At 50.8% G+C, this 13,328-nt stretch overlaps 1 protein-coding gene across 2 annotated transcripts in view; it reads right to left on the bottom strand.

Annotated features, from left to right (window-relative positions):
* The window catches only part of Cacng2 (calcium voltage-gated channel auxiliary subunit gamma 2), a 128,343-nt gene that overhangs the window by 7,608 nt on the left and 107,407 nt on the right, over window positions 1-13,328 (bottom strand). For both annotated transcript variants that reach the window (XM_005354256.3, XM_026782495.1), the window contains one exon: window positions 11,525-11,608. In XM_005354256.3, coding sequence (XP_005354313.1) covers window positions 11,525-11,608 — 84 coding nt within the window. The remainder of the gene's footprint in view (window positions 1-11,524; window positions 11,609-13,328) is intronic.

Here is a 13,328-nt window from a genome sequence, read left to right as displayed (position 1 = left end):
GAGAGAGCGCGCGCTTAGGTGCAGGCGCAAGCTGCCTCACTGACTGTGTGGTCTCTGCCTGGCTTTCCCATCTATATGATGGGGAAGCAGCCATAGCTACCCTCAGGGTGGCTGTGAAGATGAATCAGGCTACTGTCAGGTTGGGGACCCAGTTGAGTGCTCAGCACCCATTTGTTCTCTGTGATGCCTCATGAAAGATGTGCTGAGGCTACTTGGGGGGAGCATTGGCTGTGTTGGGAGATAGCTGTATGAGCATCTCTGCTGGCCATGCTGCCTGGCCCTGTGTCTCAGTTTCCCCAGCTCTCTGTATAGAGATCAGGAAGGAGTACAGCCAGCTTCTCAACTGCTGTGGGGAGGTGCCTGGGCAAAATGTTCAGGGCATGTCCCCACTGGGTCAGGAGATGTGGCTGTTATGACAACAGAGTGGGTGTAGCTATTGTTTCTCTTAGGCTTTAAAAATAATAAAAGATCTATATTATCTACCTATCTTCTTTTTATCCATCCATTCACCTATCTACTTAGACAGCTATCTATCATCTATCTATCTATCTATCTATCTATCTATCTATCTATCTATCTATCTATCTATCTATCTATCTATCTATGGTGTAGGGGTGGGGAGAGCCCGTGTGTATTGTGGTCTATGAGTGGAGGTCAGAAAACAAATCGTGGGAGTCTCCTTCCATGTGGTTCCCAGGCATTGAACTTGGGCTGTCAGTTTTGGCGACAGGCTGCAGGATGCTTCTGGCTCTCTCTTGGGATTTAGGTTCCTGAGATGGGTGTTCGTTAAGTGCAGGCTGTGATTCAGCAGCCACTAAACCAAGGAACACTGAAATGAGCGTGAGGGCCGAGTGGAACTGGCCTGGGCCAGGGCAGGGACGCTGGTGCTGCCCTGCACTGTTTGGCTGCTAGCCAGGCCCTGGACAGACTTCCTTGCTGTAGGACTTGACAACTCCCTGACTGCTCTGACTTCTGGGGGAAGGCCCCTGTCCCTTAGTCCCTGCTGAAGGCTTGGGCAAGGGATGTGTGGTAGAGATTGAGCCCAGATCCTGGTCCCAGAAAGGTCCTGAACAGCATCTCTTTTTCTGGTCCCAGAAAGGTCCTGAACAGCATCTCTTTTTCTGGGCCTCAGTTTCCCCCATATCTGTGAAATGGAGGCACTGGGCTGGTGGCCCTCCTGGAGGCCTGAATTCAAGAGCTTTGAGGACCTTCTTTCCCTCCAAAACCTGTAGGGGGCAAACCTCAACTCAGGGACTCCCTCATGTGTTCCCCGTGGTGGCTGGGGAGTGTGAACTAAGCACTCCTTATTCACTGGAGGTTCAGAGAGATTGAGGATTTACTTAAGGCTACAGAGCACAGCTCTTGTAGACTATTCTTTTAAGGTGTGTTGCTTTTGTTTATGCTGCATTTGTTTAACTCTGTGAAGCTGTGATTCTTTGCCTGTCTAAAACACCTGACGGTCTAATAAACACCCAATAGCGAGGCAGGGGAAGGGATAGGTGGGGCTGGCAGGCAGAGAGAATAAATAGAATGGGAAATCTGGAAGAGAAGAAGGAGCAGGCTGGGAGGTGGTGCACACCTTTCATCCTAGCACTTGGGAGGCAGAGGCAGGCGGATCTCTGTGAGTTCGAGGCCAGCCTGGTTTACAAGAGCTAGTTCAGGACAGGCTCCAAAAAGCTTCAGAGAAACCTTGTCTCAAAAAACAAAAAACAAACAAACAAACAAAAAAGAAGGAGCAAAAGAACAAGGAGAGGAAGGAAATCAGGGGCCACCCAGTCACCCAGCCAGCCACGAAGTAAGAGTGAAAGTCAGATATACAGAAGTAAAAAGAGGAAAAAGCCCAGAGGAAAAAGGTAGTTGGGATAATTTAAGAAAAGCTGGCAAGTTTCTCAGGAGATCTTGTCTATTTCCCCTTCCCAGGGGGATCCTTGTATGTTTCTCTTAAGGTTCTCCTTGTTACCGTGCTTCTCTGGGGTCGTGGACTGTAGGTTGGTTGTCCTTTGCTTTACTTATGAGTGAGTACATATCGTATTTGTCTTTCTGGGTCTGGGTTACCTCACTCAGGGGGTGGGGGGTAGAAGGAAGAGTGGCAGGAGGGGGAAGGGGAAAAAAGGAAGGGGGAGAATAACATGAGGGAATGGGATGGTTGAGATGGGGGAAGGACAGAGAGGAAGAGCAAGAAAAGAGATGTCTTGATTGAGGGAGCCATTATGGGGCTAGTGAGAAACCTGGCACCAGGGAAATTCCCAGGAATCCACAAGGATGATCCCAGCTAAGACCCTAAACAACAATGGAGAGGGTGCCTGAACTGGCCTTCCCCTGTAGTCAGATTGATGACTACCTTAATTATCATCACAGAATCTTTTTTTAAAAAAGATTTATTTATTTATTTTATATACAACATTCTTTCCATGTATGCCTGCATGCCAGAAGAGGGCACCAAATCTCATTATAGATGGCTGTGAGCCACCATGTGGTTGTTGGGAATTGAATTCAGGACCTCTGGAAGAGCAGTCAGTTCTCTTAACCTCTGAGCCATTTCTCCAGCCTCATCACAGAATCTTTGTCCAGCAACTGATGGAAGCAGATGCAGAGATTCGCATCAAAGCACTGGGCTGAGCTCCCAAAGTCCAGTGAAAGAGAGGGAGGAGCGGTAATATGAGCAAAGGGGTCAAGACCATGATGGGGATACCCACTGAAACAGCTTACTTGAGCTAATGGGAGCTCACTGACTCCAGACTGACAGCGGGGGAACCAGCACAGGACCAAACTAGGCCCTCAGAATGTGGGTGACAGTTGTATGGCTGGGGCAATCTGGGTCACTGGGAGTGGGACCAGAATTTATCCCTGCTGCTTGAACTGGCTTTTTGGAGCCCATTCTCTTTTGAAGGGATACCTTGCTCAGCCTAGATATAGTGGGGAGGGCCTTGGTCCTGCCGTAAAGTGATGTGCTAGACTTTGTTGACTCCCCATGGGAAGCCTTTCGCTTACACTCTCTGAGGAGTGGATGGGGGTGGGATGGGGGGAAGGTGGAGAGAGCAGGAGGAGGGGAGGGAGTGGGAACTGGGATTGGTATGTAAAATGAAGAGTTTCTTTTAAAAAATTAATTAAAAAAAGAAAAGCTGGCAAGAAACAAGCCACACTAAGGCAGGGTATTTACAAGAAAGTATAAGCTTCTGTGTGATTTATTTGGGAGCTGGGTGGCGGGCCCCTTGAAGAACAAAAGACCAAAAGAGCAAAGAGCCCCAAATAATAAAAAGAATAGAAGTTAAAAAAAAAAAAACCTACACACAGCCATCTGGAATTTAGGCCCTTTTGTTCCAGTTCCCCAACTTAGACCTTGGCACCTCATTTTCCTGTTTACTGCAAGCTCAGCGTCCTAGGAAACCCTTGAATGCCTGGTAGGGTAAGTGGAGGTAGGGACAGAAGGAAGGAAGGGCGGGGACATCCTCCAAGGTGGGAGGGTGACCTTGTGTGGCCTGAAACCTAGTTTCATCTCTGCCCTGCCCTCATTACAGACAAGCAGTCCCTGGGCCTGAGCTGAGAGCGTCTGTGAGCTGGATGGGAGGACACTATGTGTAGCTCTCCCTCTTAGGGTCCCCAAGTTCTTCACATTCCAGCAAGGAGAAGAATCTTAACTGAAACCAAGACCAGGACTGGGGTGGTAGCTCAGAGGTAGAGAGCTTGCCTAGTGCACGTAAGGCTTTGGGTTTGATTCCCAGTGCCATAGAGCAAAGAGGAAAATGGAAAAAAAACAAAACAAAGACCAAATAGGATTGTAGCCTGTTCCCACCCTAGAGGAGAGCAGCATCACTTACCCCTTATCCCAGGCGGGACTCTCATGGCCTATCGCCTTCCAGCTGGCTTCTCCTCCCCTGGCTGAGCCCAGCACACTCAGGAGTCAGCCAGGCCTTGAGTCTGAGCATCCAACCATGTTCTCTGTTTCAAATCCTCACACACAAGGTGGGTAGTGTCCTCCCTCAGGATAAAACTGATGCTGTCTCTGAGCCTGCCAGTGTCAGAGATGCCTGCCGTGGCTGCTCTTGGGCCAGAGATGCACCCCACCTCCAGCAGTGTGTGTGTGTGTGTGTGTGTGTGTGTGTGTGTGTCTGTCTGTCTGCAATGGCTCCAGCTCCCCTAGGTCTCTTCTCAAAGGCTGCTTTTGGCTTGAGGAACCCACTGGAAAGGGAAGAAGGGAAGCTCTGTTCCCATCCCAGCCCCTCCTCTTTGTTCTCGGCACACCGCGGTCATCACACACACCACCACACTAAATAACCACACTGGCCAATGCCTTCTGAGTGCTTCCTGTGCTCCTGCTGCTCAGAAGCGATGTCTTAAGCCAGCTCACTCCATCCTCAGCACAACCTTGAGAGAGAGAGAACATGGAAGACGAGGCCAGGGAGGCAGCTGAAGAGGCTGTTGGATTTGAACCTCCGCAGCCATCTCTCTCCTGATGGCCCAGCTCAGTGTGTTACTTTATCCTCCCTGTCGGTATCCTTCCTACCTAGTGGGATGACTATCCTTGAGGAGGGCCTACTGCTTCAGTTGCCTTCTGAGCTGAGGTGAGGGGCCTATAACTCAGGTGTGACTCTGATGTTAAGCAGAGGTGGTAGGTAGCCGTGTCTGGATTCCTCAGCTCCTGCTCCCTCACCCCCTTCTTGTGGTCCGTGTGTGTGAGGTACCCAGGTCTGCTGTGTATGAGAAAGTGTGTGCAGGCATGTCTGTCTATCTGTCTGTCTGTCTGTCTGTCTGTCTGTCTGTCTGTCTGTCTGTCTGTCTGTCTCTGTGTGTTTGTGTATGTGTGAGATCTAGCATATTAATCCTGGCCCTTCCTCTCAAGTTCTAGCTCCAGACGCTGTTGAGTAGGGACCTGATCCTACCTGTTGGTCCTGTGCTATGAAAGTCTACAATATTATAGATTTCGGTGTCTGACATACAGTAGGTGCTTAAAATGTGATTGTGGACAGGGACTTATTGCACTGATTCTTTTTCCCTCACTCCAAGCCACATGGGGGAGACTAAAACCACAAATTTTCATCTTATGGACATAGAAGGTGTACCCTAGCCACAGAGATCTGCCCCGACACAGAAAGATGTGCAGATACCTACCTACCTACCTACCTACCTACCTACCTACCTACCTACCTACCTACCTACTTACCTACAGACAGACACTTAGATGTGTGGACACCGAGGTGCCAGACACAGAACACGGCACAGATGTAGACTCTAGCAGAGACATATGTTGGCATTCACAGGGGGGTGGTGGCCACTAGCCAACACCTCCTTTTCCTTACTCAGACTAAAGAAGAGGCAGGGGCCACCAGGACAGGCACGTCCACAGGACAGTGCTGGGTAGAACAGTGTGACCTTTCATCTCTAGTGGGGGCAGTGGTAGGCGAGGAGAGTCTCAGACCATCCCACTTAGCAAAGGTATTGGGAACGAGGAGTGGGGTGAGGGGTCCCACATTGCTGAGGCCCTGGACTCTGACCCAGGATTGATGGTGGGCCAGAGACGAAGACCGTGCATGCATCTATCCATCCATCCATCTTTCCCCTCATGGAGACCCTTCCATGCACTAGGCCCTCAGGAAGGCTGGATAGTGGCCTGTGAGCAAGTGCACTCTGTTTCTCCTGCTGACCAGGAGCCGAGCTTTAGACTCCTGTCCAGTCACCCTCTTTTAGAACCCCCTGTACTCCTCTGTCCCAAGTCACCCTGGGTGAGCAAGGAGGGCAGAGGTGGCACCCTGGTTCCTTCTGCTTTGCTCGCTCTGTTTTGTTCTTCAGATTATTGCTCACACTCCCCACGAGTGCTGTCAGCCCCACCCTGACCCTGGCAGCAGGGCTTGACTCCCTGTGTCGCAGCACCGCACCGCACAGCACAGTACAGCACAGCACAGCAGTCTAACATGCTTTGCAACGAACTTGCTAATTTCGTTGATTGCAAATCTTAGGCACCTGAGGCCAGGCCTCCGCGGCTGTCAGCTTTCACATCCTTAGCACCTGGAGGAGGGTCTAGCCTACAGGAAGGAGGCAGCTGCTGGAGGATTGGAAGGCTGTGAGGCGTTCACACTTGGAAGGGAAGGAGGAAGATACACTTGTCTCTAGGGTGACGGCTTTGGAGGCTTAAGGCCCCAGGAAGAAGGAGGCACAGGTTTGGCAGGGCTAAGTTTACCCTGTCATCGTTCATCTTACCATGGTCTTGGGCTTGGGAAGAGCCTAAAGGTCAGAGACAAAAGGGCCAGGCAGAGCCACACTTTGCCCCCACTTCTGCTCATATCTCTGTTTTCTTTGGAGTGAGTTCAGAACACTGAAAATGGGCTCAGCTGCCACTGTGTGGATTGGGCAGAGATGCTGGGGGAAAGCCCTCTTTGCTGGCTCTGCCTCTTTCCTCATGCCTCTATCATTTTAGTGAAACCTGAAAAGCCTGGGCACGGCACTTGGCGGCGAGGGAACCTCATACCCACCTGAAGGCTAGGTCCTCTTAGAAGCCTTCCCTAGTCATACTGTATGGAAACACACACCTCCCCCACACTCTGGCTCCGCGGTGCTGTAGTCCTCATGCCCTCAGGGATCTTATGCTTGCTTCTCTCCTCAGTGTCTCCTTTCATCAGGGCCAGGGTTTGCTCTGCAGTGTTCTCTCTGGCATCCCAGCCCTTAGCACAGTGCCTGGACACAGCGAGGCTCTGTGAAGCTGTGCTGACTGAATGCCTGGATGGAAGAAGCTCATAGCTTTCTTTTCTTTTTTTCTTTTTCTTTTCCTTTTCCTTTTCCTTTTCCTTTTCCTTTTCCTTTTCCTTTTCCTTTTCCTTTTCCTTTTCCTTTTCCTTCCTTCCTTCCTTCCTTCCTTCCTTCCTTCCTTCCTTTCTTTCTTTCTTTGGAGGAGGTGGAGCCAGAGCTAGGCTGGCCTTGAACTTGTGATTTTCCTTCCTTCACCTCCTGAGAGCTAGGATTACAGATGGGTACCACCACTCCTGGATCTTTATAGAGTTTCGTTTGTTTGTTTGTTGTTTTTTGTTTTAGAAAAATATGCATGATCTCTGTTCAAATTATATTTCAAACCTGAAGTCAGAAACAAAATGAGGAGGCCTGGGTGGGGACAGAAATAGATGTTTCAGTGTAGCTCCTGACCCTCACTATGTTGTTATTTGGTAGGTAATAGCCTATTTTTATAGCCAGGCGACTTTGGTCAGAGAGGCGAAGGTGCTGGCTAGGTCAGCACTGAGCTGGTACTTGAACTGGGTGCCAGACCAGGCCCTGAGCAGCTTGGCCCTTACCTCTCTTGAGCACGGAGCCCCAAGGAGCTCCTTGGTGGCTTCCGTGACCTAGGACTTGTCTGGTTGGCTAGACTCAAACTCTACTCTGCTCACACTTCAGAGCTTGCCTCATTTTTGAGAAGAATGCTTCAGCCGGCCCTGGACTGGGTGGGTGCGGGGAGCCGGAGCCGGCACAGGTCTGACCCTGCCTGAGTGGTATCATGGTCAGTGTTGTCAACTTGATGGAGGTGAGTCTCTGAGTATGCCTGTCTGGGTCATCTTGATTTTATCGAGGTGCAGAGACCTGCCCACCGTGGGTGGCACCATTCCCTGGCTGGGATCCTGATTTGTGTAAGTGGAGAAGGGGAGCTGAGTGGCAGCCTGCGCTCGTCACTCTCACTCTCTGCTATGGATGTGACAGGGCCAGCAGCTTCAAGTTCCTGCTGCCTGACTCTCCTGCCACGATGGGCTGTCTTCTTCAACCGTGAGCCAGCATAAGCCCTTTCTCCCTTGCGGTGCTCCTGTTAGGTATTTTACCACAGCAACAGGAACAGTAAGACAGGCAGGCTGCTTGTGATCTTGTAACCACTGGGCACTCACTACCTTTCTGGAACCCACCCTGCATGGCCACTGTCCCCTCAAGTCCAGAGGTCTAATGGCAGAGCTGCCTTCAGGGGGAAGTCTCCGGTGTCTCCATTGGTTGAACCCTTTCCCTGCCTTTCACTCTGTCTCATTCAGAGTTCTCTACTTGGGGCTCAGTGTCGAGCCATCTACCAGCTGCCTGGCCTTCAGCCACCCCAGTCTCTGGCTGCCCCAGCTTCGTCGGCTTCACCTTGTTTCACCTCTCTCTGGTCTGCACCGTGTCTGCCTCTCAAAGCTGGAACTGGCCTCGCTGCCTCCATTACTGCCTTTAGTCCCCTGCCCATGATAGCCAGCTGCTCTTTCCCGACCAGGCCCCATCTCACTCAGAAGGATACTTACCCTCTCCCCAGATCTACAAGGCTGGGACCCTTCTGTGTCTCCGCTATCTTAGGCTGCAGGCGGGACTCTAGCTAGGCTGACCTTGTTGTGTTGACCAAAGATGGGCGCTGTTCTTGCTCCAAAGCCTTTGCTTAGTGGTTCCCTTCACTAGGTTGTCTCCTCCCGAGAAATCCTCACTGTTTCCCCTTCCCTCACTGAGAAAGGATGTCTTGGTCCTTCATCTAGGTGACACCCTTCTCCTGTCTTTCCCCATCACACTCCGTTTTCTGAGGCCATCTCAGGCAGGGCTCTTGCTCATTCCTTCTTGCCTCCACTAGGGCACAGCCTTCCCAAAGGCCCTGTAGTCAGGCACACCCTGAGTACTGACAATAGTACCTACCCGCAGTCTGGCACACAGTGGGCGCTTAGTAAATACGTCACAGTGGATGAATGATCCTTTTAGAACCGAAATTTACACTTTGGTACCATCTTTAGGCAACACTTGGGAACACCTTTGTGGAGAACATTCCAGGGAGAGCAGGCTCCCTCGACTCCCCAGGCTGCCTTCTACTTCTGTATGAGACATACACTTTAGGTTCCTAGTCTTTCCCTAGGTAGCTAGCGCTCAGAGCTAATTCTTTCTCTCTCCCAGCTTCTCAAGGGAGAGGCATAGCCGTGTGAACTAAGGTGGTGGGTTTAACTAACCTGGGCTCTGGACTGACTCAGGCTCTACCTACCTCCAGGTAAGCCCCACCTACCTAAGCAATTCTACTGGAAGGCCCGGCTGCTTGCTTTATCCCTGAAGATATTTCACCATGACTTTCTTCACACCCTATCCGGGGTCACTTCTTTGGTCTGTCAGGAAAGCATGTCACCAGACCCCGTCTCCCTTTCAGGCGCTGTACTGGATGGGGGTGAAAACATGCATGGGGCAGAGACTAGGAAGCTTCTATCTTGCCAAGATATTGGGTGCAAACCAGCAAAATTGCAGTGTGGGGTGATAAAGCATGAGATGGAGATACAGTCAGGGGGTGATAAAGGGGGGCCCAAGAGGGGCTTTTGAACCAGAAAAGATGTATAAGGGCAAGGTCGCTTCTAGAGAAGTCATCCCTGCTTCCCATTTCTTCCGGCTCCACAGAACGACAGGAGCAGTGACTTCGACCTTCCCCCAAACCAAACTGTCTCGTTCAGACTACCCCATTACACAGCTCAGGGCCAGCACACCCTAGGCTAGCTGCTGCAAGCTTTTGGGAATGGACCTTCATGGGAAGTGCCACTAAGAATCCTGTGTCAATTTTTCCTTAACAAGTGACATCCAATGAAAATTAGGCATAGTGACTCTTGCCTGTAATCCCAGCACTGGGGAGGGGGAAGAAAGGGAATTGGAACTTTAAGGTCATTCCTGGCTCTATGGTAACTTTAAGGTCATCCTTGGCTCCATGGTAACTTTAAGGTTAGCCTGGGATACACGAGACCCTGGCTTTAAGAAAAGGGGCATTTATTCAAAGGCTTCCAGTATCTGTAGCTAGGATGGCATCACTGTGGCTTGAACAGCTGAGAACATTTCCTAGCTCACCCTTTGCAGAAAATGCCCGTTCATTTGTTATACACACGCTAGAACCCCTGCCTTGCTCAGTGAACTCAAGTCAGACCTTGGGACCCATGTCGCTGACACAGACCCCAGCCTCAGTGCAGGGACAAGATGAGCCAGTGCCCTGGTACACTTCTCTCTTTGCCCTAAGGAAGCAGAGACACAGCATGGCAGAGGGTGTCCACGAGGAATCCTGTATTCCACGAGAGCCATTTATTGAGCAACTATCGTATTCTGGGTCCAATACCTTCAGGTGCTTTCTGTCCGGCTGATGAAGTGTTTTGCCCTCACTGTGCTTGTCCAGGTGAGACTCTGGGCCCAGGTGTGTATAGGGCCCAATCCCCATCCTCCCACTTCTGTATTCAGGTCTTGTTTCTATCAGACTATCCTGGGATCAGCTGTCTCTGAGGGCCCTCCCCCTCAAGCCTGCTCTTACTGGCACCAGAGACTGTCTCACCCGTCCATTCAGGCTTCTCTACTGCTTAGCAGAGGCCCCAGTACATAGCAGGCACCCAATCCATGTTTGTTGTGTTGTCTGATTCCAGATACAGTCACAGGTAATGACAACCAGATGGCCCCGAGGGAATTCTACTTACGAACAAATCTCAAGGCAATTCAGAAAAGGATATGATGACACTCATATTTTCCTTGCCCTGATCCCCTTAAAAAACTGCCCAGGCATGGTGGCGCACACCTTTAATCGCAACACTCAGGAGGCAGAAGCAGACAGATCCCTGAGTTCGAGGCCAGTATGGTCTACAGAGCGAGTTCCAGGACAGCCAGGACTACACAGAGCAACCCCACCTCAGAAAACCAATAAGTAAATAAGTAAACAATAAATAATCTATAGATTGTGTCCTGCTCTCTTCCTGGCTGCCTCTCCAGTGCCGCTTCTCATAGGCTTTTCAGGGAAACTGGACCCCTGGCGACCTGCACGCTGTTGCCTCTGACGCGAGTAGTAATTACTGAGAGAGACAGGGCGAGCCATATAATAAAGTGTCTCCTGCATTGCCTTTTCTTCAAGAGGATCCCGGGTGGTGTAAACTGGGATGCTGTCTGGGAGGGGAAGAGGAGAGGCACCCTGGAGCAGAGGCAGGGACCTCCTGGACTCTGTGAGTAAACCTTTCATTGAGCAGCCTGAGAGCCTTCAGCCTGGCTGTCCCAGACCTCAAGGACCCTCAGCTCCTCTCTGGGAAATCCCTTTTGATAGCTAACAAGGTCTGTGTTGGTTTCTGGGGATGGCTGAGAAATTTCTTCGGGGCTTCAAAAATGCTTTCTCTTGATAATATGTCTCAGGGGGATTTAAGATCACAGTGCTACACTGGGTTTAACTTTGATTTGACTTGTGGCTGTGGGGGGGGGCGGGGAGAGGATAAATTTTCTCTCTCCATCTCTCTAGTACAAGTGTCCTGTCACTGCCTGCTGGTTTTGTAATATTTGAGAAATGTTCCCTGAATCCCTGTCTGTGCCATTCCCAGTGTTGGAAGAGAATGTCCTTTCTCTGAAGAACTGGGGGATGTTACCCAACAGACAAAGACCCCCCCCCCCATGCCCCTCAGCATGATCAAGAGGGTGACTTCCCGGAGGATCTGAGGGTGACAGCAGTTTCCTACCCTCTGCTGTAACCGGGGTTCTGAGTATGCCTGATTTTGGATTCTCAGAGCTGACAATTGGAGGGAGCCCTCAGCTAGGGAGGTTAAGACGCGGTGGCACTCACGGAGGAAGTACTCTGCGGTGTCCGCCTCGTAGTCTGCGTCCTCTGGAAAGTGGTCGATTTGCTTGCACAGACCTTTGAAGTTCCCTGCAAGGTAATGCAGAAGGAGCGAGTAAGTGCTTGGTTCGCGTGGCTCAGGACCCGCCTGCCCTTTCTGGACACTGTGGTCGTCTGAAGATCACCCCTGGCACCTTTGCCTGGTAGATGAAGGCACGCTCTGCAGCCTGAGCACAGAGCTGAGGCTCCAGCATCAAACCCTGCCTTCTGTCCCCACCTCCTGTCCCCGACTCCCTGTCCTGGCTCCCTCACTTCAGCTAGAGCCCAAGTTTGATTCTGGGCTGAAGGACAGTGCTTAGGAGCGGGGGATGGGCTCAGCAGCTCAGGGTGGTGGGTGATGGTGCTTGTCAGGGAGTCACCCAGTTCTTTACAAGCTGTGGATTCTTTCCCAAGGAGGCAGACCCTAGACTGATTCAACAGACCACCTCTTAGAAGAGGCCAAGAGGTGGGTCCCGTCTGAGCTGCAGGATAGTCCCCTTCCCGGTCTCAGAGTCCCCGCAGTTCTGAGTTGAAGGGCTGGCCCTCTACCACATTCCTTTTGGGACTCAAGGTTTCTCTGTGTAGCCTTAGACTGACTTCACATTCACCATGATCCTCCTGTCTTAGCCTTCCAAGTGCTGGACCACAGGCCTGAGCCACCATGCTAGATTTTAGTTTGTGAACACAGCTCACCATAGCAACAAGAGGCCCATGAGAGTGGTGTTGTCACCCTGTTTCACAGAGAAACTGAAGCTCAAGCGCCCCAGTGCTAGAGCAGCAGGCTGAAGTGGGGTGCAAGGACTCAGACTTTGGCCTTGGTCTCTTTTGTTTGGTGAGAACTGGTCCCGGGCAAGTGCCAGCACAAGGCCCCAGCAGACCGTCAGCAGTGTTCCCCCAGAGAGTGAAGGAGTCATGGGAGGAAAAGGCCTGTAGACAGACTGACGGTGGATTCAGCTCGCCATCACCAGAGTGGCAGCTTTGCCTCTGTCATACGCTGTGCATTTCCCAGCACTGTGTCTCCAGCAGCAGTGGAGGCAAGACTGGTACCAGTCCCTGCAAAAAGGATAGTCCCTGTTCAGGCTGCCTGGTCCAGCTCGGCTCTCTTCACCCAGTTTCTGTCTGAGCACACATGCATGTGTCCTGAATATTTAGTTTAGTGACTGAGGTGGGAGCAATGGACTGGAACCACCATCAGCTACTGCCTTTCTGTGACAGTTGCTAGATTCACCTAATAAATATAGCCCCCAGTAACTCAGCAATTTAAAACCTTTACAATTTATTTTCTATTATTTATTTATTTCTAAGACAAGGCTTCACTTTGTGTATCTTAGGCTCGCTCGGAAGTCACTATTTAGTCCAGGTTGGCCTTTAGCTCATGGCAATCCTCCTGCCTCAGTCTCTCTAATGCTGAGATAGCATGAGTCACCATGTCCAACTTAGCAATTTGCTTGCTTATAGAGTCTGAAGATTGCACACACACATACATATATGCACGTGCATGCACACACACATATGCATGTACACACACATGCACACAAGACACAATTCAATCATATGCACACAAACAGACACATGCACACGTGCATGCACACCCATGCAAACATGTGCACATGCATACACATACCTACAGAGATATGTGTACACACAGACATGCATGGACACTCACACACATACACACATGTAGAACACAGTGCAGACACAGACATTTGTATGCACAGACATACATGGACACTCACACACATACATACATGTAGAACACAGTGCAGACACA

The sequence above is a fragment of the Microtus ochrogaster genome, chromosome 15 (genome assembly GCF_000317375.1).
Source record: "Microtus ochrogaster isolate Prairie Vole_2 chromosome 15, MicOch1.0, whole genome shotgun sequence".
Taxonomy (NCBI): Eukaryota; Metazoa; Chordata; class Mammalia; order Rodentia; family Cricetidae; genus Microtus; species Microtus ochrogaster.
The sequence above is the reverse complement of the archived record's forward strand: the minus strand, read 5'-3'. Positions and strand labels throughout refer to the sequence as shown.